Consider the following 26,997-nt stretch of genomic DNA (forward strand, 5'->3'; position numbering starts at 1 on the left):
CTTTCCCCTTCGTGATTTTGAACAGTATGAGACGGCAGTTCTGTGGTTCAGACATCAGTATTTAATTTACATTATTCATAACATTTTGTATCTTTTTTTTCATATCTGTAAGTGGGACAAAAAAGTGCAAATAATACCAAACATTTTTTGTTACATACAACACTGCGTACACTACACTATTGTGCACGACCAAAGTTAGAAACAAAATGACAGTGAGTCCACCTCTTTTAGGGCCCTCTTTTTGACCGAACCTCCGGCAATGCCTTTCACTTACATACAGTACATACTTACATAGATACAGATCATTAAGTGAGTGGCAGGAAATAAGAATCAAGTTTTTTTTTTTCTTCATAGAGGAAATGTTTACATTATGTAGGATCATATCACATTTAAGAGAAAGTGATGGCGCAAGCCTACTAAGACGAGCGTGTTACAGGAGGACAGCTATAAGAGTCGTAGGTCTACAGCTAGGTGTCACATCTGTCTCCAATAAGCAAAGCCTAAAAATAAAAAATCCAAATTACATCGGCACACAGCTGTGAGGATGAGGTGCAGGTTCACCATAAATGCCCAGTAACACTTGTGGTCTTCAGTGCTGTGTTTAGGTGCACCCACCATGTTTCTTTTCTTTTTAAATCATGGCAAAATTGTACAATAGCTCCTTGGACAGCTATCACAGTCGTCACGGGCACAGTGAGAATTGTTAAGCTAAGATTTTCCAGTATGTGTTGATAAAAAAAAGGCATCTCTTGTAGATGAAAAACAAGGCTCAGAGAAAAGACACAGGAGAGGGAGAGCTGCTGCTTTACATAAATAACGCCAAGAAGGACAGAGGGGATGCCTGTAACACTTCCAGAAGCAGGTTCGTGCTGAGTTTAAACTGGTAGCCCTTAAAACATGATTCAGACAGTTACCCTCTGTTGATTAAACACTGTCATAGATCAGAGCTTCACCTCTATAATAAAGAAGTGTTATATTGTGTTGAGCAAATGATTTATTTACAACCATGGTGACACAGTTGGCTACACAATTAAAAAAAAAAGAAAAAGGTTGGCTATTGCAGTGGCCAACCATGGTTGCGATTGGCTGCAGGAGTTTAAGAGACATATAATTTATGTTTTTATACAGTATGTGCATGCTCGCATCAATTGTTTATATCTGTGTGGCTGTATCGGATTAAGTGAATGTGAAGCGCACTTTAGCATGATAATAGTACCAACCAGTGTATGTGGGGGGGTTAGGAGGAGATGGAGAGCTTTACTGGTTTCACAGTCGGGAAGAGTTTTCATTGTGAGAAGTGAGAGGTGGAGTTCTCAGAGGGGGGGGACAGTTAATGGTGACACTCCAAGTGTTTCAGAGTCTGTGGGCAGTGTACACTCTTGATGCAGGCCGGAGTGTCGTGTGTAGCTGGTGGTTTGAGGTGTTATTTGATGATCTGAGGACAGTCGCTCCAGGCTTTGGCCTTTCGTTTGGCCAGAGCAAGCCAGGCCGGCTCTGTGGAAACCTGCGGAGAGTCACTGGAGGGGAAGCGCTTTGACACCTCTTTGACAGCAGGTGGCGACGGTGTAGAGTCTGCAATCTCAACTGCAACAACAAACATGTAAAAATGTGTTACTAATCTGTTTGCTTTCTATATCCCATTATTAAACTCATTTTAAAAAACAGATTAATTTTGAAGAAGAGCTTCTGGAAATAAAGAAATTTGCCTGACTAATAACAGCAACTGTAATCAGAATAACCAGAAATCGCAGAAAAAGAGCTCATCCTGTTGTTTGTGACGCTAATAGCTACTTAGTATATTCACTTTACTACGATATATGACAATTTTACCAGTGACAGAGCTCGGTAGAGTGTTGGCCTTCTTTAGGTGCTCCCGGCGTTCAAATTTTCCCAGGAGGCTCTCTGGTCTCTTGGGCTCCTCTGGCGTCTGAGGTTTAGAAGAAGGACTGGTGCTTCCACTTCCTTTGCTGTCTGTGGGGCTCACCAGTGTAACCTGCAAAAGAGATTTGGGATCCATTCAGAAGATGGACAGTATGTTACGGAGATCACGAGAAAGTGTGTAAACGTTTATCTGTGGGGCATACACTGTCTCGCTCTTTAGCTTGTTTTTCTGCCAGCTTGGCCTCTCTTTGGCTACGACGCTCCTCCCGGTTCTGCTGCTGCTCCCTGAAGCCTTTCTGCTTCTGAAGAGCCAGTGTGATCCACAAAGGTCCAGCCTCCTTCTCCTGGACCCTCGCACTGTCCAGTGAGTGCCTGCTCTGTAGGGATGGTTTTTCTGCAGATGAACACACGATAGATGTTGTTGGAAAGCTTTGATACTACAAAACACTATTTTTAATTTAACAAAACATTCATCTCAAAATCATATTCCAAATTTTTCCACAGGACCTTTTTTTCTTTCTGTCCGACAATGCGTGTAGGTTAGTAGAAAGAAAATAGCCATTTACATAAAAACTATTCACATAATTGCTTGCGGATTTATCATTTAGTCCCAGTATATTCACGGGAAGGCAGACATCTCTACTGCCAATATCACCAACTCATGCCAAAACAATCTAGATGGATAAATGGTAATTTGATTTAGGTATGGAACATCCTTTTAAGCAGTAAATGTTGCCAAGGTATTGGCAAATCAAATGGATTTGCATTATGTAGATGAGAAGATTGTTGCTTATGTCTCTTTACTTAAATAGGAAGCTACGGTCTGGAGATGCTTGGGGATGAAGCAGCTTACACAGTTTTGTCTAAAAGTATCAAGATAAGCTTACAGGTTCATCTAAAGCTCGTTATTTCACGTGATAATTTCAGCTAACTAACAAAGATGCTGACCTTTCCTGATGAGTTCTGTCTTTCTGTCTGCCTTTTCCCTCCAGGGTATGTTAATGGAGGGGAAGAATGACCTCTTCTCCTTGGGCTCTTCTTCCCCTTGGACATGACTTTGGCTGCTCTTGTGCAGCAGGGCTGAAGGTTCCTCACTCCTTCCGGCTTGCTCCTGGATGGATGAATCCACACCCATTGTACTCTCCACTGAATCATCACTGGGAGACTCATGAGCTACCTTAGGTAGTGGTGATGGGGGAGGTGTTGGGGCTGCACCTGTAGGCTTAGGTGATGTCACTGGTCTGCGGTAGAGCGGTGGCTTGGAAAACACTTTCTCACCCTCACTGTGTGGAGTCGGGCTGGTAGACTTAGTCAGTTTACCCCGGGGGAATGCAGGAGAGGCAGATGCATGTAAATACTTGCTGACCGCGCCTTCTTTCTGAGGTGACGTGGGGCTTGATTTGTCAGAAAAGACAGAAGAGGCATCAGAGTCTGGCTCAATGGGGGTAAGAGGCGAGGGGACGCCATCAAAGCTGTCCCCAGCACTGTAGCGCTTCTTCTTTTTCTCTGTGGACTGCTCGCTGTGAAAACGCAGAGAGTAGTTGGTCCTCCTCAGCTTTATGCCAAAAGGAGAAGGCTTCTCCTCACTGTCCTGGCCCTGCTCCTCTCCCTCCACTCTGCTTTCAGATGTCTCTGTTTCACTCTGAACCCTGCTCTTCGACTCTGCCTCTTCAGATTGAATTTCAGAACTGGGAACGAGGAAAGAAGGAAGGTCTTTGGCAAACATACACTCATCTGACCCTCTTTCTATGATGCGGACACTTTTACTTGTCCTGTTCTGAGGTTTACTTGATGGAGAAGGAGAGGCTACAGTGGGGCTTCCAGGTGGAGCAACCTCCTCTCCTGCTTCCTTATCTTCTGCACCAAACACCTCAGAGTTCCTATTTGAATCTCCAAACTTCTTCCTTGCAGGGGTGATGGAGAACTTGGCGCTAGCAGACATGGTCTTCCTGAGGTTCGTGTGGGCAAACAGAGGCTGTTCTTCAGCGCTGGACTGAGACTGGCTCCTGCTCGGCTCTGGGTACTCGTCGTACTTCCCCTCTTCTACCCCCTTGAATATCTTTGATCTGATGCTTGCCCATTCTGCCAGGACAGCTGCACTGGACTGATCGGTAGAGAGCACAGACTCATTGAGTGATTTGGTTTTTCCAGACTTGCGTTCTGGGGAAGTCTTGCTCTTTGTTGGCGGTGTTCCTTGGGCCTTTCTATCCTCTCCCAAACCCAGCAGGGACTTGCAGGCGGTGTCTTTGATCTGGTCTAAATTGACAGCTGTCCCACATAGCTGGGCGCCTGTCACTAGGATAGCTGTATGGGGGACATATGGAGATGCTGGCAGGTTGGGGGAGTCTGGTCCTTCAGAGGAGGAAGCCTTTGCTCCATCTCTTTGATAAGCGACAGCAGCGCTCTGGTGGCTGGAGGCCGGCGTAACAGGCGTCAGATTGACCTTCTGGAAGAGAATCTGTTTCTCACCAGAGGACACTTTAAAAGTAAATGGCCTCTGTCTCTCCTCCATCTCCCTCCAGCGTAGCTCTTCAGCTCTTCTCTTCATCTCTTGTGGATCAAACTTCCCATCAGCCTCCTCCAATGACATCCTTCTTTGCTCCTCTTCCTCCTTTTTCCTCTTCTCCTCTGCTACCTTTTTCTTCTTTTCTTCCATTTCCCACAACCTCAGTTTCTCTGCTTCCTCCTCTTTCTTTCTTTCCTCTTCTTCTATCAGCTTCCTCCTCCTCTCAGCCTCAAGCTCCTGCTGCCTCCTTGCCTCTTCCTCATGTTTCCTCCTTTCCTCCTTCTCTTGCCTCTTCCTGTCCTCTTCCTCTTTTCTCCATTGTTCTTCTAGTCGTCTCCTTTCTTCCTCTTCTTCCCTCTGCCGACGCTCCTCCTCTTCTCGCATCCTCCTTTCCTCCTCCAGCCTTCTCATGCGCTCTTCCTCTTGCCTTCTTTCCTCCTCCTCTCTGATCCTCTTTTCCTCCTCCTCCCTGATCCTCCTTTCCTCTTCTTCTCTGAACCTCCGTTCCTCCTCCTCTCTGATCCTCCTTTCCTCCTCCATTCTCCTTCTTTCTGCCTCCTTTAGCAGCCTCCTTGCCTCCTCTTCTTCTCTGATCCTCCTTTCCTCCTCCTCCTCTATTCTCTTTTTCTCTGCCTCCTCTAGCAGTCTCCTTGCTTCCTCTTCCTCTCTGATCCTCCTTTCCTCCTCCTCCATTCTCTTTTTGTCTGCCTCCTCGCGCAGCCTCCTTGCCTCCTCTTCCTGCTGTTGCATACGATATCTCTCCTCCTCCAGTTCACGCAGCCTCAGCTCCTCTGCTCTCCTCTTCCTCTCTTCTTCCTCCTGTCTGAACCTCAGCTCCTCAAGCTCTCTCATCCTCCTCGCCTCCTGTCTTTCCTCCTCATGGAGTCTTTGTTTCTTGAAGCTTTCAGGGGACTCAACAGACGCTCTACGCTGGTCGTCTGTGGAGATGCCAGCTGCTTCGAGGTCATCTTGGACCAAACCAGGAATGGATACCTCTTGGAGGTCCTGGAATGCAAAAGTCCAAGTAGTGTCAGCTTTTTTTAACAATAACAAAGGGTGTCACAGAATAAACAAACATGCAAACCCACATTAAAAGAAACTCACCTGTGTGAATCGTCTGTGCTTGCGGGAAATCCTCTGGTTTTTCGGCTTGACGGAGAGTTTATGTTTGGCGGCAGCGTTGTCTAAGCGAGGAACTGATTGAGGGACGGCATCAAGGTTGATGGACTCAATCGTGCCAGTGAGTGGAAGAACTCGTTTGGACCTTGGAGACTTCACAGGGGGGCTGTGTGGTCCAAATGGCTGACCTCCCTGCACCTGCTTATGTCACAGTAAGAGCAATTAAACTACGACTTAAAGAGATCTCTGTAGACACAGTACACAGAAAGCAGAGGTGTCCGTGGTGTGATAAGGTTGTTTATTTATTTATGTGTTTATTTAATATTAATACAATCCCCTGATGTGGAGTGATATACCAGAATCACAAAAGGTTCTAAGCAACTTCTTCACATGTTTAGTGCTACCCAAGACTTAAACAGAACAAATGTTGTGTTAAATTAATCAAACTTAAAACAAACAAAAAACCTACCAGTCAGTCAACTCATACCTTTGGCTCTGTTCCTGGTGGCTCCGCTTCTACCTGGGCCAAAACTTTCAGAGGGCTACGCGGAACCTCTTCCTCATCTGAGCTGCCCTCATCTCCCTCACTTCTTCTCAGAGAAGGAGGCCTTTGGCCAAACTTTATACCTTGTGCTATCTGCCTCTGTGAGGATAAAAAGCAATTAATGATTACAACATATCTAGTTGGAGCAAAAAGAGAAGTGAGTGTACACCTCTGCACGGCCCACCTGCAGATTCCTAACTTTATCCGACACGTTTTCCTGGGACATGCTGTGATCCAGACCAGCCTCCTTCACCGGTTCCTCTGGAATGAAGATGCTGTCGTGTGAGAGAGCTCGAGATCCGATGGGATTCAACTCCCTGCAGGAGAAGGAGATTGTCTTCAGTGCTGCAGCGTGTCATCTGTCAGTCATTCATGCATTTATCACAAACTTGCAGCAGCAAAAAACTTTACACAGTGAAATGATTGACCCCGCAGTCCTGTTACAAGTCGTTACAGGTAAGCTCGTATTGTCAGTGAAGCCTTTTGCCTTTAAAGTCATTTCAAAGCACAGCCTCACCTTTGTCTTTACAGATTATGTCACCTTGCAGCATTTTGCAACCGCGTGATTTAACACTTTCATTTGTCTAGAAGTGAATAAGAAGCTGAGTTGCTTTTAGCAGAGAAAAAAAACAATGTACTGTTTTAAAAAAGCAACAAATTCCAACCTTTGGTAGTGTAGTGAATGGACAATAAGCTCAGTTTCTGTGTGTATAGTATAGATGAATACATGTTTTAAAAAAAACTGATCCATGTACTAACCTCAGATTTTGATCGGACTCCTCATCAGATGTAACACCATTGCACACTTCCCCTGTGGAAAAACTGGTTTTTAGCTCTGCTCCATCAAAGCCCTCTCTCGCCTGTCTTTTCTTCTTCTTCCCAAACAGTCGTCTGAACGGCTGGAACTTGCCCTGTCGCCTTCTCTCTGGCGGTAGAAAGGAGAATGGATGACAACCACAGCCACATGCAATCACATCATTAATCTTTATATCTCACCCTCGGGCGAGATAACGAGCAGGACTGTGCCTATGAGCATATTCATTGTTACACGCGTGTACTTAATGAAATGTGTTTGACGGAGTTAAAAGAAAACGAAGAAAACAGCAGATGGAATGAGAAGAAAACCTTGGCTCTTTGGTTCATACTTGTATTTACAGGAAGTGTGAAAGATCGACACCACACATAAAAAATAGAGCACCAACAGCCAAAGCAATTAAAAAAAAAGGAGGAGGTCACTAGCTCCCCTACTTACAGACTGAAAATAAATGCACAACTGAAAGTAGGGAAAGCTCAGTTATCGTCACAACTCCAAAAGCTATTACAAACTAGCCACATGTGTGCAGCACTACAGTAAATATAAAAGTTCAAGGCTACACATATCACAGGTACCACTGGAAGATTCGCTAATCTATCAGTCTGTGAGGTAATCACTTCAAGTGTGTCGATTTAGACACAATAAAACAGGGCAGCTGTCATAAACCCTGCTATTGCTACCAAGATCAGTGCTGATTCATGAGGAAGTGTTTGACAAAAGCGAAGAATTTAACTTTGGACTTTCAGTAGGTATCTTTACCACCTCGTCATTGTTCATGCCAGTAAGTTATAAACTCTTACACTAAACTTTCCCATGTGTAAACGCGAAAACGTGTCTGTGCGCTCTCTTCTCAGGATCCAAACAATAACATAACAATAAAAGTTTGCTTGAAAACATTTAACAGAACCTCATTGAAACAGTAGCTCGTGCAATTCGCGATCCATCATAATTCAAAGCTTATTGCGCATAAAAAAACAAAACAATTATGATTCTGACCTTAAGCACAATTTGATTGAAGATGCATTAGATGATAATTGTGTTTAAGTGTGATTAAATCCTGACCACTACTGTAGCAGGAGAAGCAATTCTTGCTATTTGAACATGGACGGATGACACATTATGGCAGGAGCTCATTGGTTCTTCGGCTAAAACTGTAGACAAACAATTTAATGATCTCCTCCAAGAAAATAATGTGATTGCTTCCTGTTTTTTTTCCTCTTGGTTACCAGGATCAAATAGTTAAAAACAAATTACGAGAGTTTTGGCTTGCTTCAACTTCTGGAGTCAATCCAGTCACTAAAGACTTCCTGGATTCTTGCTAGATCCAGGAAGTTTTTTAGCAGATTCTTTATCATTGAGATATAGAGCAAAACTTTGACATTTTATGTGATATCATCACAAATACATACCTAACTGAAATTGGGAGACATCCCCTGATGTTCTTAAGCTAATATCACAAACTAATCTGGATCTGGATTCTCTCTCCTGATCCAGGGATTCAGTTTGTCCACAGAGTGGAGGGACTTTTCAGCCTTGGTTGAGGTGTTTCAACAAGTACTGCAGAACATTTCTCCTTCAAAACTACAGCAGCTACCCAGCTGTGTGTCTTACTTCTGTGTGTTTGTGTAGTTGTGAAGGTCCACTCCCTGAACTAAGTGAGTGAGGTTACAAAGCTACAAAGCTACTCTACACCACTGTGCAGACAGGCATTCTCTGGGCTCTGCGGGTATCCCTTTCAGTGCTATAAGTAGAAACCGGTGTGGGATTTCACTTTGCATGCTGCTCACTAAACGAAAGGCATGATGGGAAATGATACAGTAAACTAATTTCCCCACTCCTTGACCCTGAAGAACTCGAGGGTTTTTTTGTGTATGAAAGAGGACATGTTTACACAAAAAAATATTTTAGAAACTCAGTGTCAAGGGACAGATGTTTCCATCTTGTTCATCTTATATTTGACTCTGCTGAAGTCCCCCATCATTCCAAAAAAGATCTATATAAAGATCTATATATACACCTTATCTTTTTTACCCTGTCCCCTAGCTTAAATCTTACCTAAAAAACATAACCCTCATTTTCTTTTTGAAAAATGTTCACAAGTATCAGCCAAGATAAAAACTATTCCCATTTTTTTCTATAAAAACTTAAAACTACTGTTGTTTTTCTTCAAAACATGGATGTGACAGGGTTACCTTCCATTGTGATGCCCCAGATCCCAAAGAAGAACATGTTCATTCCTTTTCTTGCAGAGACTTCGAGACTTAGCTACTTTCATGACTTAATGTGAAGCTTAGCTTAAATCTATGGGAGAAACTGCCACCATGGCTCTTTCCAAATTGAATAATAATAATAATAATAATAATAATAATAATAACTAGCAAATCCATGGCACACAAATCAGCATTTTATATTTATTTGCTTCTGTCATAGTAATACTTAAGTGTAAAACCTGTAGGTAGATGTTTGCTTGTAAAGCAGTGAATCACCAGCAGTCATTGTCTTTGGTCAGCGATGATATTATGAAAATGATGAATGAGCTTACATGACTTTGTATCATATTTGTATTTTTTTTCCCCAGTTTCTTATGGATATAGCACATGTAGGTGCAATCTGTCATATGTTACTCCAAAGGCAAACAGGAAGGAACAGAAAACACCTTCAGACATTGTGCTACGAAACCGCCCTTCAATATAAAATAAATTTTCAACCTAAACAAATTTTTAAGTCAAGATTTGTAAAGGATTCAAGACAAAACAAGGTCTACTGCACAAAACATTTGTACTCTAAATAAATAATTTAATTATTGTTTTTAATATTGTGGCTGATCTGTGTTTCTGCTGCCTAACGTGGCTTCTTGTTATGTAATGCACCCTAAAATGACCAAAATGGAAGAAAATTGATAAAATCAATCAATCAATCGAGACATATGTCCACACGAGTCAAATGGATTTGGGTTTAAACTGTGCGTTTGATAAAATGGTTACAAAACACACATTAGAGTTAGATTAGTATCTAAATCTAACTCTGAGCAATACGCAAATCTATTAAAATCGTAAAATAAACAAGTATTAGGTATTTCTTATATTTGAGGAAGTGGAATAGGATTGATAACTAAAATCATGAGTCCCTGTATCTGCATCCAGACTGACAGCGCTGTCTTTGCTCCTGTCAACAGCTGCTGAGGTAGTTTAGATTCACAACACTGAAAAAAAAAAACATACGAGAACTTTCGAGAGGTCACTAATGCTTTTAAGTGTGAAACAGTTCATGAATTATAAATATTAATCTTAGCCGTTTAACTACTAGCAATTACCCGATAGCCACATTAGCGTGTATTACGGTAGCAGCTAGCGGCTATGGCTAAACCTTAATGTGAACGTTAGGTAGCAAGCGTTATCAGTCCTGCAGATCTGTAACGGTAATAAACAGCGTGAATTTGACAAAATAACCCATTTTGTTAAGCTAAAAAGTGTTGTGTTTCTCTTGAAGTCAAAGATTGAAGCTGATAAAAGCCTACCAGCAAGTAGACAGAAACGTTGGCAGCCTACCTTAACAGCTCTAATTGATGAGCAACGACATATGGAGGTAAGGGTCTAGAAGTACAGCACTGCCTCAAGCAAAAGTAAAATAATAAGAATATATAGTAATGACAACAAATTTGTTAGACCACCAAATGAAAGGTTTATTCCCAGCTGCCAGAAATCAAGCAATAATTTTTAATATTTCTATTAAGGTTCAACCACCAGTATATGCACAAGGTCCTCAATCAAAATTATGCATTTTAATGCTAAATTTTAATGCTGTGTTTTCCAAAAAGCTCATGACATAAAGCACATCATCATTATTATTAGTATTTTTTATTTATTAGGCTACCAAATTCTCACCTCTTCAACAAAACCTTCGTTTTTTTTCTACTCTTGTGTAAAGCGCCCTTTGAAAGGCACTATACAAATCTATTATCATTATTAGATGTTGCACAAATGGAAGAAAGCAGTCTTACATATTTGTTTAATATGTGCATTGAAGGACATGTCCTGGTCAAAAATGACTCCAAGGTTCCTCACAGCGTTACTGGAGGCCAAGGTAATGCCAGAGTAAGAATCTGGTTAGATACCATATTTCTAAGATTTTCAATAACCTCAGTTTTATCTGAATTAAGAAGCAGAAAGTTAGTGGCCATCCAGGTCTTTATGTCTTTAAGACATTCCTGCAGTTTAACTAATTGGTGTGTGTTATCTGGCTTCATGGATTGACATAGTTGGGTGTCATCTGCATAGCAGTGAAAATGTACACTATGTCTTCTAATGATACTGCCTAAGGGAAGCATATGTAATGTAAACAGAAACCTCCAAAGGACCATTGGACTCTCCATTTACGTGCAGAAAATTGGAGTCGATTTGATAGATATGATTCAAACCACTGCAGTACCTGTAATATCTGTAATACCTACAGCGTGCTCTAGCAGGACAAGCACAGAGATGAGTCTACTGTCAGAGGCCATAAGAAGATAATTTGTAACCTTCACTAAAGCTGTTTCTGTGCTGTGATGAGCTCTGAAACCTGACTGAAACTCTTCAAATAAGCCATTCCTCTGCAGATGATCTGTTAGCTGTTTGAGCTGCCAGTAGTAGAGGAAGAAAAGGTTGATGAGCTTCAATACCCGGGGTCAAACATCAAAAGCAAGAGACATGAAGAAGAGAGTGCTAGCAGGGTGGAGTGGGTGGAGTTGAGTGTCAGGGGTGATTTGTGACAGAAGGATAGAAGCAAGAATGAAAAGGAAGGGTTGCAAGGTGATAGAGACACCTGCTGTGATGTATAGTTTGGAGATGGAGGCCAAGCTGAAGATGCTAGGAGTTTCGCTGAGAGTGACCAGGATGAACAAGATTAGAAGTGAATATATCAGAGGGACAGCTCAGCTCAAGTGGGAGTTAAAGAGGAACGAGTGAGATGATTTGGACGTGTACAGAGGAGGGATGGTGCAAAGATGGTGGAAAAAGGATGTTGAATATCAAGGTGCCAGGCAGGAGAAAAATGAGAAAACCTGAGCGGAGGTTCATGCAGAGGGTTAGTGTGACTGTGAGATGGAGGCAGATGATCAACTGTGATGACGCATAAAGAGAGCAGCCGAAAGAATAAGATACCTTACAGTTACAGCATTTTTTTGCACTGCGCCAGACAGCTTAAAAAGTGTTGTCACTGATGTTATCTTTTTTTTTTTTGCAATACCTTATGTTTTTGTCATTTGTCCCCTGTGGTTTTTCAAAATAGAATCAAATACATTCCTTTCTATCAGTATTGAGTGTAAATTTCCACTATTGTAACACCCTAGTTTGGAATCAGGTTAAATTTGGTAAAAAACAGCTCACTGAATGACAGAATAGTGGACTGCCTAATCTGTGGATAATCTCAAAGCAGTACTTTTGGGATATATTACAGAGTGATTATGAGGAGGCCTCTGATATTTTTTACCTTGGCTTTGTTTCTTTTCATGCCATTCTTGTGTCTCTTTTTGATCAAATTGGTGGCATCGACCTGTTCACTCTCAGTGCAAGTGCAGCGACTCATATTATGGGTACGACGGTGATGCTCTGTTTCCCTGCAGCACGCTCTTCCAGCATGAGGGCCAATCCAGTGGTACAAAGCTCATAATACACCGCCATGGGCATGCTCACACACTCATGCATGAAACAAGGCAGGACACATTTTTTCTGCAGAGAACAAGACTGTGCAGCAGCACAACCTATTTTTGAGGGTTACGTCTTGCTTCCCATGTGCTCGCAATGCAGGATGCTTTGACCCTGGTAATCCAGGATTCAAAATCTGGTGAAGGTAAAAGACGGAAGCAGAACAAAGCAGGAGGAAGCAAGCTAAAAATAACTATTTATGCAGTATGCAGTCTGTGATCCTTGATCCATAAATGTAAGGGGGAAACCAAAACACAGCAGCTGTGTAATATTCAGGTGATAATACCTTTTTTTTTTTTTTTTTAATTTAAGTGTTTATTGAAGTTAAACCTGAAATAAAATGTACATCACTTGACACATACCTTAATTTTAAGACTCACTTGGTGAATCCTGTGTTAGCCACCCTTTGGTCAGTGCCTTTTTACATGCAGCCAGCAGCACACCAAGTATTTATCTATATCCAACTTATTTTCTTTTATTACCATTTTCCAAACCTCTAGTGTGGCTTTTACCCATGGATTTCCTGTTTTAACAATCAAGTCCTGTAGAGTTTTATCTGCCAGAACTGCCTGTATATGCATATCGGTTATTGTTTTGCATTCAGTTTCCTTCCATGCTGCTACATATGATGGATCACACCAGTGCAGCATTGCTGAAATATAGTACTTTTTGTAAACATGGTAGGCCCCTGTAGGGCTGTTCGATATAACGATATATATCAGATGACGATATAAAAACATCTATTGTTTCATTTTACGCTATCGTTTGTTTCGTGGTTTCGCAAAATAAACTGTTTACGGCAATATTTTTTCATCGTTTTGATGGTCACTGTAGTGGCTATATTAATTTCTTAAAGTTCTCTCTTTCTCGTATATTTAATATAACCACAATACGGATGGACAAGCGCCTGTTTTTATGCGTTGCGGTTAGCAACAACGACGGTAACAGCATCGCGTGTCCGCTTGTTTATGTTCCACATAAACCTTTCACAATAAAGCTCAAGATCCTGTTGAAACCTTTCAAAATAAACTGAATCACATGAAAGAGCAGATTATTTACGGATGAGAAGTAAAAAAAAGAGCCGTCGGGTGCTAAAAAAATAAACCTTAGACTCAAACGTTAGAACAGGCTTTTCCCCGCAGCACGCCGTGTAATAAATACTCACAAAGAAAACGGCGGCTGTTACAACTTATGTCTAAAAATGTATCGTTTCATGCATCGGTTAAAACACTCGACTCCAGCTACATGACGCGCAGCTGGAAACACTTCCCGCAAGTCGAGCTGCCCGAGATTCACAGAATTTACAGAAAATGTTACATTTTTGTGATTTATATCATTATCGGGACGATAGAATTCTTATATCGGGATATGAGATTTTGTTCATATTGCACAGCCCTAGGCCCCTGCCACCATGCTAGGAAATAGAAGTATAAGATGTCCACTCTTTCCTTTTCCTAAAATAGGAATCTGTGGCACATAGTGGACTTGGTTTTTAATAAAGTGATTGATGCTCAGAATAATACAAACACTGCAATTCTACATGTATTTGGAAACCATATTAAAGACAATAAATATAAAATAAACTACTTTTAGACTCAAACTTTTCATTTCTATCTCATCATAACAAAACAAGCAGTGCCAGACTAAAACTAAAACTTGCTATATTTCAGACAGAAAGGGTGTAAGCCATAGAAATGTCTTATGTAACCCTAGCCCTCATATGTAATACAAAGTGACAACTTTTAATGGTAAACGTAATGCTCTGCAGCATTCACAGTTCACAATAATCCCTATTTATCTTATACTGGGCCTCATTCCCCTCGTTTAAGCTAACTTTCTCCTGATTGGTTGCTTCTTAAAAACAACACTTTGAAGAGCAGGCGGGAGGGGCTTATGAGCTCAAAACCAATTATGTTGATTTGAGATGACTATATGAGGAATATCTGCTGTCACTTACATCATAGTGAGCCAAAAGTGGGGAAAAGAATCTGCGGCAGTTTGAAACGTTTAGCTGACAAGAATTACATGTAAATTAATTGAAATTATTTATTCAAAACATAGTCATATTTAATATATATAAGTTTAACCACTAATGCAGAAAATATGAAGCATCACAGGTCCACTCTAATAGTAATATTAATACTGACATGAGAATAAGAAAACCTACAGTGTTTCTTTTATATCGACAAACTCCTCAAGCTCCAGGTTGACAGGGCCCTGGTGACAACACTTTATCTCTCTTTTATTGAATTTGAACTCACTTTCCAAGCTGTCATTTGCAATCAGTCTCTCGAGATCAAACAGAAAACATACTGAATAAGGTGATTAATATCTGCAGCAAAATAACTGGAACAGCACTGAAAACCCTGCAGTTACATAAGAAAGCAAAACCCATCATGTCTGATTGTTCCCACCCTTTACATCATCTCACACTAGTACATTCCCTAATGTCCGCAGCCATCTCTTCACTAGACCCTTAAGATGAAAAGTTTACTCCCATATATAATCTAATGAGTTATTTTCCTATTTTTTCATCTTTTAAATAGTTGGTTTCTTCAGCTCTTCTTCAGTTTTTTCCTGTGCATTTCTTTTTTGTTGTTGTTTTTGTTTTATCTGTAAGCTTCAAACTGCTGTAAATGAATTACCTGATCGAAGGCTGGGAGATTCAAAAAACTACAAAAAACCCAACTAGTGTCTAATCTTTTCAAATGTTTTTATGCTTTTATAACAACAGCAAAAATATGCACTGTCTATAGCTGGGCAGGTAGTATAAAGTAGAGTTTTGTAGCTTTTTTACTTAAAGCATCAGCAGAGCAGTGAACCATTAAAGCCATGGTTTTCATCTTACAGTCACTAATAAGCGGTATGAAACTGATGAGGGACATTTTTAAAAAATATTTCTCAGAATAAGCAACATTCAAAACTCCCAAATTGCCTATAGAGGATGGGGTTTACAGCCACTATAAACTCCTGGACATGTTATTTACAACCAGTTTCAAATTGTGATCGCTGCCAGGAAATAGTGCATGCAAAAAGGGCATGATAATTCTTTCATTTTGTGTCCATAATATTTTATTATATACACTTATTATGCCTTTTCAGCTCCCTTTCCCCCTCATTCTTGGTTCTATCTTTGTCTGAAATGTGACATTTTATCTGCTCTCACTTAAAGTCACCTGTCAGCTGACTGGCTGCCCCTCACAACTAAAAGGTTTGCACTGCATGTTTGTAAGATGACCTTATTAGGGATATCCAGTCTCACTGACATCACAAAGATCCAAGAGTAAAAGTATCCACCACTGAAACAGCATATATGTCAAATAGTCGAATCTGTTAACATTATCATTAAGACAGCTATCGATTATGTCCACCAATAAATGTACAGAATCTGTACACTTGCAATTCCTGAACACAAATGTGTTTTCATGATGTTTTAACATTGATGTGTTACTTTGTTCAATTTGCACTATGCTGTACTCACTCTCCATGAGGGTCATCGTGACCCTTGCAGGGATCACAGACAAGCAAGAACAAGGCGATTAAAGAAGTCAGAATGTGGACACACCACAAGTGAAGTAAATCTCTTCTATGAAGTCAAACCCATCACCACACCATGCAGTTCTTAAAGAGACAGTAAAAAAAAAAAGGTCATGATGCAATGAACCTAACATGTTTTTTTAAAAGGCCGTCTCTTTAAGATGTCTATAAAACTACTTTACCTGGGCCTTTGGATTCGGTTACCTCTAGGACCATGTCATGCTTAGTTTCCATGGTGTCCGTTGCTATGATCACTGCCCACCTTGGCTGTGATGAGAGAAAAAAGGAAGTGAACATGGGGATGCTGCTATTAAGATTTTAATTCAGGGAAAAGGAGGAAGAGGAAAGGGCCTGTGCGCTTTCCATTTTACTCTCATCAGAAAGGTCGGCTTTGTTAGCTCTTGCAGAATGGCTCTTGTGATTGGCTTTCCTGGGGTATGATAAAAACAAGATGAGCTCTCTGAAGTCTCTCTGCTGTGGCTGCAAAAATAGTGATTAAAACCCCCAACAACTCAGGTCTATCCAAAGTAACAGTTCTCAGCTAAGATGCAGGTATTATAAGTTGCCTCATAATTAGAGATCCACACAAACCACCTCTTATTTGCAACTCCTAAACTGGCAGGAACCAACACACCACAGATGGCTTCCTGAACCCTGAAACCCCAGCGTCCTCTGGTCAACACCTGTCTGCAGCACGCCGGCCGAGCCAGAGGTTTTCTGATGTACAGCAGAATGTGTGTTGTGTTGTAAAAAACCACAAGTGGTCAGGATAAAACCAGAGAATATCAGAGACAGTACTGAGAGAGCTGGAGAGAAGCCCGCTGCCTCCAGTGGGATCAGCATGTCGTGGGCTTCCTTCCTGAGTGTGACAGAGCTGCACAGACTCTCTCAGAAATGTCTCGCTCCAGAAAAAGGCTCTTTGTCCTGTCTGACTCCAGCCAGCACAGGACAAGGAGCAAACAAGCATGTTTGGAAGTAGGAGTGTGAACACAGACAGAGAGAGCGTGTTTTGAGGAAAGAGACTGCATGTGTTTGTGTCTATAAACGGAGATATTGTGGAATCTTGTTTTATTGTTTGTCTGTTTGGCTGCTTGTGCCAATGTTGAGAAAGTGTCTGTGTGCCGAGAAGCTTTTATTTCGTGTTTATGTGTAGTCCGATTGCTGCAGAGGACAGAGATGGGATGAGAGAAGCACGAGGAGCAGCCATGTGCTCTACAGAAGCAGAGAAATGCCTTTGACAAGGATACAGCTGCATCATAGTATGGCGGTGGCATAACACGATGCTGCGTCTCAGCGCTTTTGAACGACTCAGCAGCTCAACATCCTTCAGGCCAGACAGCTACCAGAGTCCTGATGGCATAGCTCAGAGTTGTAGCAGCTATGTGCCATAATCGCACAGCACAGGTAGCTTGCTGACAAAGCAGACAGACGAACGTGTTGGAGCTGTGTTAACAGTTTACCTATTTCAGCTGCGCAGCTCGAGATGGCTGCGCACCACTGCAGTAAAACCTTAGGGAACATCGATCTGCCCTTTTGCACAAAGCTCGTTTTACCCAGATGAATGTTCCTGCTGCCTCCGCTGTGTCTTTGGGAGAAAAACGGTGAAATAAATACAGTGCAGTGACAAAACAACAGGTCTGGGTTTGTTAGGTGTATAAGCATCAGGTGTAGACTGAAGAATGGGAGCATGGATTGGAAAGTGAGATGGTAAGCGATGGATGAGGAAGGAGATGCAATCCCAAGATCTGTTAGGTGCCCTTAGGGTTTGGACTTCGATCGTGTCTCAGCCTATACTAATCATAGAAACAGGCAGGGCCAAAGGAGACCGAGAACGTACACAGAACAAGTGCTTATCACTACAAATAGACTGAAATGGTTCTCTAGGTGCACACCTGCATATGTGCAAACACTGCTCCTGGTTCTCCTGATGTAGTTGTTTTAAGAACAGTTGCACAGAGCAGCACAAAGTGGCAAGCAATGATAGTAAAAGGAGCATGCATGTGCACTTGCTATCTAGTGCACCCTATATTGGTTAAAATAAATATCAGTGGCAAAGCAAGTGTAATGGTGTAATCAGTTCCTCATGTTAAATGTTTCTATGAAGTGAGCCGAAAGCCACAGAAATGACAAAAACTGCAGTTTGCGGTGTGGCAATTTGCAGCCATGATAAAATCACCAGTTTAACAGAATTAACATCACATTTACAGCCTGCTACAAAAAATAGCTTTGATCTCTATGTGTAGTTTCCCCTTTCTTAACAATTGCACTTTTCATAAAGCTTTGACAGGTGTGCCAAACAGACAGACAGCAGCTGCCTGCTAGGCCTCAACTCCACTGATCTGAATAACTGAATACGACCTCGCTATTGCGTTTGTAGCGTTGGCGCCTTTTGAAGAATTTTTAATGGAACTATCGAGCAAATGTCATGGTCCACTAAGAAGTACAGCTCATCTATGAAGTTTGTGCTTTAATTTTGGTGAAGGAAATTCTTGTAATTTTATTAGTTGCTGTTACATAGTATTAATTAGCAGGTGGCTTTCCATGTACGTATTTGCTGCACCCATATACAGTATGGGTGCAGCAAATATGCAAATATGGTTCCAAAAAATCCAAACAGCACCAGCTAGTCAGACGTAGGCTGTATAGGTGCATACCAAAAACAAAGACACCTCTTACAGTGGGGCAAAAAAGTATTTAGTCAGCCACCGATTGTGCAAGTTCCCCCACCTAAAATGATGACAGAGGTCAGTAATTTGCACCAGAGGTACACTTCAACTGTGAGAGACAGAATGTGAAAAAAAAAATCCATGAATTCACATGGTAGGATTTGTAAAGAATTTATTCCTAAATCAGGGTGGAAAATAAGTATTTGGTCAATAACAAAAATACAACTCAATACTTTGTAACATAACCTTTGTTGGCAATAACAGAGGTCAAACGTTTACTATAGGTCTTTACCAGGTTTGCACACACAGTAGCTGGTATTTTGGCCCATTCCTCCATGCAGATCTTCTCGAGAGCAGTGATGTTTTGGGGCTGTCACTGAGCAACACAGACTTTCAACTCCCGCCACAGATTTTCTATGGGGTTGAGGTCTGGAGACTGGCTAGGCCACTCCAGGACTTTCAAATGCTTCTTACGGAGCCACTCCTTTGTTGCCCGGGCGGTGTGTTTTGGATCATTGTCATGTTGGAAGACCCAGCCTCGTTTCATCTTCAAAGTTCTCACTGATGGAAGGAGTTTTTGGCTCAAAATCTCACGATACATGGCCCCATTCATTCTGTCCTTAACACGGATCAGTCGTCCTGTCCCCTTGGCAGAAAAACAGCCCCATAGCATGATGTTTCCACCCCCATGCTTCACAGTAGGTATGGTGTTCTTGGGATGCAACTCAGTATTCTTCTTCCTCCAAACACGACGAGTTGAGTTTATACCAAAAAGTTCTACTTCGGTTTCATCTGACCACATGACATTCTCCCAATCCTCTGCTGTATCATCCATGTGCTCTCTGGCAAACTTCAGACGGGCCTGGACATGCACTGGCTTCAGCAGCGGAACACGTCTGGCACTGCGGGATTTGATTCCCTGCCGTTGTAGTGTGTTACTGATGGTGACCTTTGTTACTTTGGTCCCAGCTCTCTGCAGGTCATTCACCAGGTCCCCCCGTGTGGTTCTGGGATCTTTGCTCACCGTTCTCATGATCATTTTGACCCCACGGGATGAGATCTTGCGTGGAGCCCCAGATCGAGGGAGATTATCAGTGGTCTTGTATGTCTTCCATTTTCTGATGATTGCTCCCACAGTTGATTTTTTCACACCAAGCTGCTTGCCTATTGTAGATTCACTCTTCCCAGTCTGGTGCAGGTCTACAATACTTTTCCTGGTGTCATTCGAAAGCTCTTTGGTCTTGGCCGTGGCGGAGTGGCGGAGTTTGGAGTCTGACTGTTTGAGGCTGTGGACAGGTGTCTTTTATACAGATGATGAGTTCAAACAGGTGCCATTCATACAGGTAACGAGTGGGGAACAGAAAAGCGTCTTACAGAAGACGTTACAGGTCTGTGAGAGCCAGAGATTTTCCATGTTTGAGGTGACCAAATACTTATTTTCCACCCTGATTTACGAATAAATTCTTTACAAATCCTACCATGTGAATTCATGGATTATTTTTTCACATTCTGTCTCTCACAGTTGAAGTGTACCTCTGGTGCAAATTACTGACCTCTGTCATCATTTTAAGTGGGGGAACTTGCACAATCGGTGGCTGACTAAATACTTTTTTGCCCCACTGTATATATGTATGCAAAGATATAATTTGCTAGGCAGTTGCATTGAAAATGCTGCAAAAGGCGCCAGGGTCATAAACTGTTGACACTTCTAGTGACTATGGCTTATCAATACCTGCTGGTGACTTGTACTACAATCTTATTTTGATTTGTTATTTTTTATTTCAGTCTTCTATATCTGTGGACAGACGCACTTACACCTGCTAATGCAGTGGTTTTACAGCAGCAGGCTGGTTTTCATACAGACCATCCAGTCGTCCACTGATGGATTCAGAGTTAATTACAGATCATTTGACTTCTACTGTCACAGTCAACTTTAAATTTAACCTGAATATCTAAAGATGATGCAAAGTATTTCATCAAATTATTTGTTAGCAGTTTCATTATTGTCAGGGCTGCACATTTTCACTTGCATTTAAAGGTGGATTAACCATTAGCTCCATGCTCTAAGCTGATTTCAGTCCACATGTGTCTTTTTAAGCTTTTTTTGCAGCTAATTTTAATGCAAATCTCCCCTCTTACAACCTTTGTACCACACTTGCTGTACAGGGCTTAAGGAAGACAAACATAAACATCAAAACACCAACATGTGCTGATGCTGTTTCTGCTGCCATGAAACCAGAGCCCCATGTGAGTTAGTGAACATACTCAGTTGTGCGAGTTAGATCTAAACCTACTTCTGCCTGAGTTAGAGCTAAGGCATAATCTACTGACAAAAGATAAAAAACTGCCATAAGGAAACGTTCTTATGGATGATGCAGTAGCACCGATATTTACAACCTCACTTCCAAAAAATGTTGGGTACAAAATAAATACAGCGATTTACAATTCTCATAGACTCATATTTTATCTTTGATAGACCATAGAAAACGTACAAAATTTTCAAACTTAAGACATTTTACTATTTAATGAAAAAATATTTAACCCATTTTGAATTTGATGGCAGCAACATGTCTCAAAAGTTTTGCAACAGAGGTAACAAAAGACTGAAAAAACAGGTATAAAAAGAGCATTTTAGAGGGGCAGAATTTCTCAGAAGTAAAGATGGGCAGAGGTTCAATCTTCAAAAACACTGATCTACAAATTGTGGAACTTTTTAAAAGTAACATTGCTCAAAGTAAAATTGCCACAACTTTGAACATGTCATCGTTTACAGTACACAATATTATTAAAGAGTCTGAGAAACTGAAAAAATCTCTGTGCGTAAAGGACAAGGCTGAAAGTCAATATTGGACACTGCATTAAAAATGGACATGAACTCAGGAACACCTCCATAAATCACCTGTGAACACAGCCGTGCATTCCACTAATGCAGGTTTAAACTTGTATCATGCAAATAAGAAGCCATATCTGAACATGATCTAGAAAAACCACTGTCGGCTCTGGGGAAAAACCTCTGTTAAAACTCAGTTTAATACTGCTGTGTGTTCAGATGAGGCAAAGATTACATTTATTTTCAGACTAAAGAGGAGGAGGACAGTCCAGTTTGCTATCAGCACTCAGTTTAAAAGCCTCTGATTGTAAAGGGGTGCAGTAGTCCTTGTGGAATTGCAAAGGCATCATCATTGCTAAATGCTTTTTTCTTATTCTTAAAATGGTAAATTTTCTCAATTTAAACATTTAATATATTTTCTATGTTCTATTGTGAAAAAATATGAGATATGCAAATCTTTGCATTCTTCTTTTATTGACATGTTATGCGCATTCTAACTTTTGTGGAACTGGAGTTGCACATGGCATTTAGAAGACTACATACAGCTTCATGAGGATGCACCTGTGCACAGTAGTGCTTGGAGCTAACATTACTGTACTGAAATTCTCATAATGCCAGTGCTGACAAACTAACATGATGCAGGTAGTCAATATCATTGACCATCTGGGGAGTATAACTGCCAGTATAGCTGTTAACTGACTGTAACTGACATTTCTCCATGGACCTCATTAATGGTCTTATTATTAACTTATTGCCTGAACTCCGCAGCCATAAAGCGTAGTGTTGAAAAACCTTAACAGAAGCACTAAATGTACAGTTTGGTCGGACAGGTCTGGAGTAAACACCAGCTGCAGTGTTCTTGGTATTTGTCCCCTCCTTTGAAAGCCAAAGGCTGCGTGTGGTGTAACAATGGATTTAGGAGTCACGTGCAACATGTATCACATGACCGTGGTTATATTTTCCACATTAGGCAAGTGTTAAGTGACTATGCTTAAGTTTTGCAAATAAGCAAAAAGCCCCTTTTCTCCTGCCTGACCATCTCACACACTAACATCATGACTCAGCATATTTTATTAGACAAATAACATACAGTAACATTACTGCACATAATAACCTTGTACAGCATGAGCAACATGATAGGTGTCTTTCAAGCAGAGAGAGACTGTCTACACCAATCTACAGCTTAAGTCAACCATCAAACAGCATAGAAGAGGCAAACCTAACTGTGTGCTCAAGATTGCTTTCTTACCCTTGTGAAGTCGCTTTGTGCGCGAGGGGATCTGCGAGTGTGTGCCTGTTCCACCTGCCTGCTGTCACTGTGGATCTAGGGCATTACCTGGAGTCAGGTGTCAAATGCGGTGAGCACTCGGTTGTGTGCGCATGTACGTCCATGTATGTGGGCGCACGGGAGAATGACTCGGTAAGCATCCCTTGATATTCTCACGCTGATGAGAATATTATTGTCCCTGTGAGGTGACGTCATATGATGAAAACTCATGTCAGTTTTGGCTCATGTGTGTCAGAGAGTGGAGCACACGCACAGTCTGAAGGGAGGAGGTGTGTCGGTGGGTACAGGGGCAGTGAGAGTGCCTAGCGAAGAGAGATGGGCGTTCTCCTGTGTCTGTTAGTGCTGCTGTGCTGAGGAGGCACAAAGTGACACTTTGTTTTCCCCGCCAGATATCCAGTGCAGGAGAACAGAGTGGCATTCAGCATTTCAACTGGCTGATGCTCATAAAGACTTTCTTTGTGGGTTAACTGCAATCATGGATGCACATGTGTGATTATAAAGGTCTGTAATGCGCCCCATCACAGCTCCCTAATAGTGTTATGGTCACAAATGTCTGTAATAGACTAGTCTGTGAAGCTCACAGCCTTTAGAGCTATCCAACACTATCCAACACACACAAGTCAGCTTGTGGAACTATTTAGTGGCTTTTTTTTAAAGTAAATATCCTTTTTTAGGAGAACAAAAGGAGCTAATTGCCCTCAATCCTTTTTTTTACATTTATAATAATGTGACGTGGTACCATAATGGCTGTGAGAATCACCACAGTGTTACTGTGTAATAAGGGCTATTCCCCCCACTCTCCAGTTTTGGCAGGATCACACTGCAGTCTCACAGGGATATGGTAATGATGGGGCTTTACCAACCTGGATGCCGCCTATGTTACAGCAGCACAGCACTTCAAAGACAGACTGTTCTCTGACTGCCTATGTGCATAAATAGAAACCTCCCAGTAAAGCAGCGCAAACATGCTCTAGTACAGATATTCACATCCTCGTGTATTCGCGCACACACGGCGAGCAGAGTGTCTTAACGATTCCACTTTGTGCGAAAAAGGCCAGGATCAAACAGCCTTCTCTATGCTAAGTGATACTGTAGCAGCCACTACACTTGGCATGTGGTAAAGCAGCCATTCAAATTTTTTATGGAAATTGGAAAGCATGGCTGAATATGTTTCTCCGTAGCACGGAAATTTGTTTAGATGCAATGTGATGTCATCTTGTGATTTATAAGAAATACACAGAGGGGGAAATGTCCACAAATAAGAACATTTTGAATGGATCTCATTAAATATACAAACCTACACAGATATGTGATCTACAGCCTGCTGCAATCCCTTGTCATTTTGATATATGCTAACATTTCTGTGGTGACCTAAATATATGACGCATGTCAGGAAAATAAGAATAACAACATAAACACAATAAACACTGTGCGGTCATATTATTTAGGTCAGAGATGTGTTACATAAACATTTCTAAGATCATCCAGGAAGGAAATTTCTAAAGAGTTGATATTAACTTGCATCACAGAGGACTGAATAATTAGGACAGGCCTCCTAAGGAACTGACTGCCAGACTGTAATTACATTTTTTTTTTAGCTTTGGAGAAGAACAGCAATAATCGTAATGCAAACCTCTGTATAGAATAAGAGAACTTATGCTTTAGATGGGCAGTGCGGAGCTTTGCACAACATGATTAAAACTGTGATTATTTAATCAGGTTAGGTATCTAGCAAATTCTTTATCATTTTTACATTTTTTACAGGGGCTGGTGTATTGGTTAGCCTGGTGGTACGGGCTGGTGTCAGAATCCAGTACTTTTATCAAATCATTTAGGCAGTCTAAAAGGACCCTGGGGCATTTTGACTCACTAGAAGCAGTAGGGTCTGTATAGTGCCATATAAATAAATTAAAATGGAATACAATTGAGTTTTGTGTTAATAACATACTGTGAGTTATTCTGCTACTATTTTGAACTAAAGGAGGACAAATCGTAGTACTTGTTTCATTTCAGTATACAGAGTCAGGTGGGTCATGCAGTAAGATGCAAACTACAATCAAATGCTGGATCCGGTCAGTGCATCACACGCTGTGCACATACTCTTGGACAGTCACTCGTTTAATGAACAACCAACCTTTCTAGGTTATCATGGGGTTTTTCAGCTCTGTTTTTCCTGATATTTAAAACACACAGAGACCAGAGTATCAGACAGACATTTTTACATCTTACAGAATTTCAAATTAAATCATTTTATTTTGAGGTCCCAGGGCCATACATGACTCAAATAAAATAAATTCATGTCTGGCACTACAAAGACACTCAGCAGATGTCTCTGCAAAGAAAAAAAAGCCAGTTAGTCACCATTGGGTGGTGATGATACGATAACGGTTTGTTGTTTACTGTGCATCAGTGGATCTGATACTCTAAAGGCTGGATATGAAGCGGCTTGTTGTTATAGCTGCTAAGTAACTCCACTTATCTGCTATCATCGTCTTTACTATCATATCTTTCTCCTGCAAAGCACGTGCTTCAGTCTTTCTATTGATGACCTAAAACATAAATACTACAGCAGTCTACATCTTCATGTCAGTCAAGCACTGAATCAGCCAACCAGAAAACAGACCAGTTTACTCCACACCAGCACCATAAACCCAGCACCAGTAACCTGTGAATTAATATCTGGCAAGCTGACATTAATATTCGCTGCCTGTGTGTCTCAGCCTCAAAGTCCATTGGTACGACAGTGTTGCAGCATTGATTTAAAGGCTTTAAATGACGCGTGGGAAAATAAATCCATAATTTCCTTCATTTCCCCCCCGCACATGTAGGCCCGCACCATATGGCCTGCGCATGGTTTTCAAGCTGGCATAAACATCCTTATAATTCATACCGACTGCCCATCGTTTAGGGGAAGACAAAGTAAAGGAGAACATCAACATACACCCTAAAGGCACCGATCGATACCTAACCGCTGATTGCAGATTAGCGGATGCCGCCGCACGGGGACTACAGTCTATTAATTGCAGACTAAAAAGCGCGTGGAGAACAAAGAATGTGGCCTCTGCTTTTCTCACATTTTTCACTGATAGCATCCAAACGGCGTTTAATTGATGAGGATTGTTTTGGGGTTTAAAAAGTAACGATTGAGCACAACCTGGCCTGTTGACATCGGCGTTTGCGCATTTCAAACCGGATCAAATTGCAAGTACCAGCCCATTTACAGCAAACACACACACACACATACACAGACGAACACACACGGATCTGCGATGGATGGAGTAGAAGATCTGAGCAGGTCAATGGGTAAAATGAGGGGTGGTCTACAATGACAAGGTCAATAGCGTCGTGAAAATGGAAGTCAGTAACCATACACACAAACCGACATGGAAGAGAAGAAGATAAAAAATCCCACCACCTTTGCTCGGAAACGCGATCCCCTCCTTCCGATCCGCGCTGAGGTAAACCCAGCTCCAGCTCCGACCCTTTTGTGTTGCTGATGCTGCGGGTGCCCGACACGGAGACGCACGCACCGCCCGACGGTCACAGCTGCACGCGTGAGAGATGGAGATGAAGATGGGAGGGTGTGGCTGCCAGAGAAAGGCGAGTGTCGGCGAAGTAACAGCGCATATATGAGCTCCGGTCACGATGCGAGCACGTTACTGTAACGTAAGCTCGTGCCTGTGGGTGGTAATGAAAGGAATGACGAACTGAATGGAAGTGAAAGCACCGAGGAGGGAAGGGAGGGCAGGGTGGTCTTCCTGCAGGTGTAAATCCTGCAAGGGTGTCTTGAGTCTGTGGTTTTCTTGTATGATGCCCAGTGATAATACAACCCTGAAGCATCACAGTTACACAGCAGACCGCTTACACCGTACTGTGGGCTGCGTGTAGGATAACCGGAGAAGGGCACATATATTCACCCCCCGTTCACCCATCCAGCATATTAAGAGAAAGACTCATGTTTTGTCTCCAATCTTCAAAAGGCAAGAAGGCATGCGAGTCTCTCAAAAACTAATTAAGTAAAAAAGATTTGAAAAGACATCTGTAATCAGCAAAGCAGCAAAGGTGTCAGTAGTTTGAAAGTTACTGCCATAGAAAAGGGAAATACACAAAGATCACAAAAATAAACTA

The 26,997-nt window shown here is 41.6% G+C and overlaps 1 protein-coding gene and 1 long non-coding RNA gene across 5 annotated transcripts; one reads left to right on the top strand and one right to left on the bottom strand.

Annotated features, from left to right (window-relative positions):
- Positions 1-46: 46 nt before the first annotated feature.
- On the bottom strand, positions 47-26,540 carry cracd (capping protein inhibiting regulator of actin dynamics). 4 transcript variants are annotated; one of them, XM_085265075.1, is made up of 9 exons: positions 26,285-26,540; positions 6,810-6,975; positions 6,235-6,367; positions 5,994-6,149; positions 5,492-5,707; positions 2,830-5,392; positions 2,085-2,275; positions 1,831-1,993; positions 47-1,584 (listed from the first exon to the last, which is right to left on the bottom strand). In XM_085265075.1, the coding sequence occupies exons 3-9, from the start codon at positions 6,274-6,276 to the stop codon at positions 1,424-1,426; spliced, it is 3,492 nt and encodes a 1,163-aa protein (XP_085121201.1). In that variant the 5' UTR covers positions 6,277-6,367; positions 6,810-6,975; positions 26,285-26,540; the 3' UTR covers positions 47-1,423. The 4 variants fall into 4 exon arrangements, with proteins under 4 accessions (XP_085121201.1, XP_085121200.1, XP_085121199.1 ...); XM_085265074.1 differs by lacking the exon at positions 26,285-26,540 and adding an exon at positions 16,030-16,049 and having other exon boundaries at positions 5,492-5,704; XM_085265073.1 differs by lacking the exon at positions 26,285-26,540 and adding an exon at positions 16,030-16,049.
- Positions 9,958-17,276, top strand: LOC146546636 (uncharacterized). Its single transcript, XR_014890743.1, has 3 exons — positions 9,958-10,047; positions 10,354-10,449; positions 16,708-17,276. It is a non-coding gene; the product is annotated as an uncharacterized LOC146546636 (long non-coding RNA).
- Positions 26,541-26,997: the final 457 nt, after the last annotated feature.

The sequence above is a fragment of the Mchenga conophoros genome, linkage group LG23 (assembly GCF_057382185.1).
Source record: "Mchenga conophoros isolate Kocher_MC1m ecotype Shallow Benthic linkage group LG23, M_conophoros_male_GT1.1, whole genome shotgun sequence".
Classification (NCBI taxonomy): domain Eukaryota; kingdom Metazoa; phylum Chordata; class Actinopteri; order Cichliformes; family Cichlidae; genus Mchenga; species Mchenga conophoros.

Excerpts from the sequence above, each read along its gene's own strand:
- cracd (XM_085265073.1), bottom strand. Across the intron at positions 5,393-5,491 it reads AGCACAGACGATTCACACAG|GACCTCCAAGAGGTATCCAT; the intron begins GTGAGTTTCTTT and ends TTTGCATTCCAG. Across the intron at positions 1,994-2,084 it reads AAGCTAAAGAGCGAGACAGT|GTTACACTGGTGAGCCCCAC; the intron begins GTATGCCCCACA and ends TCTCTTTTGCAG.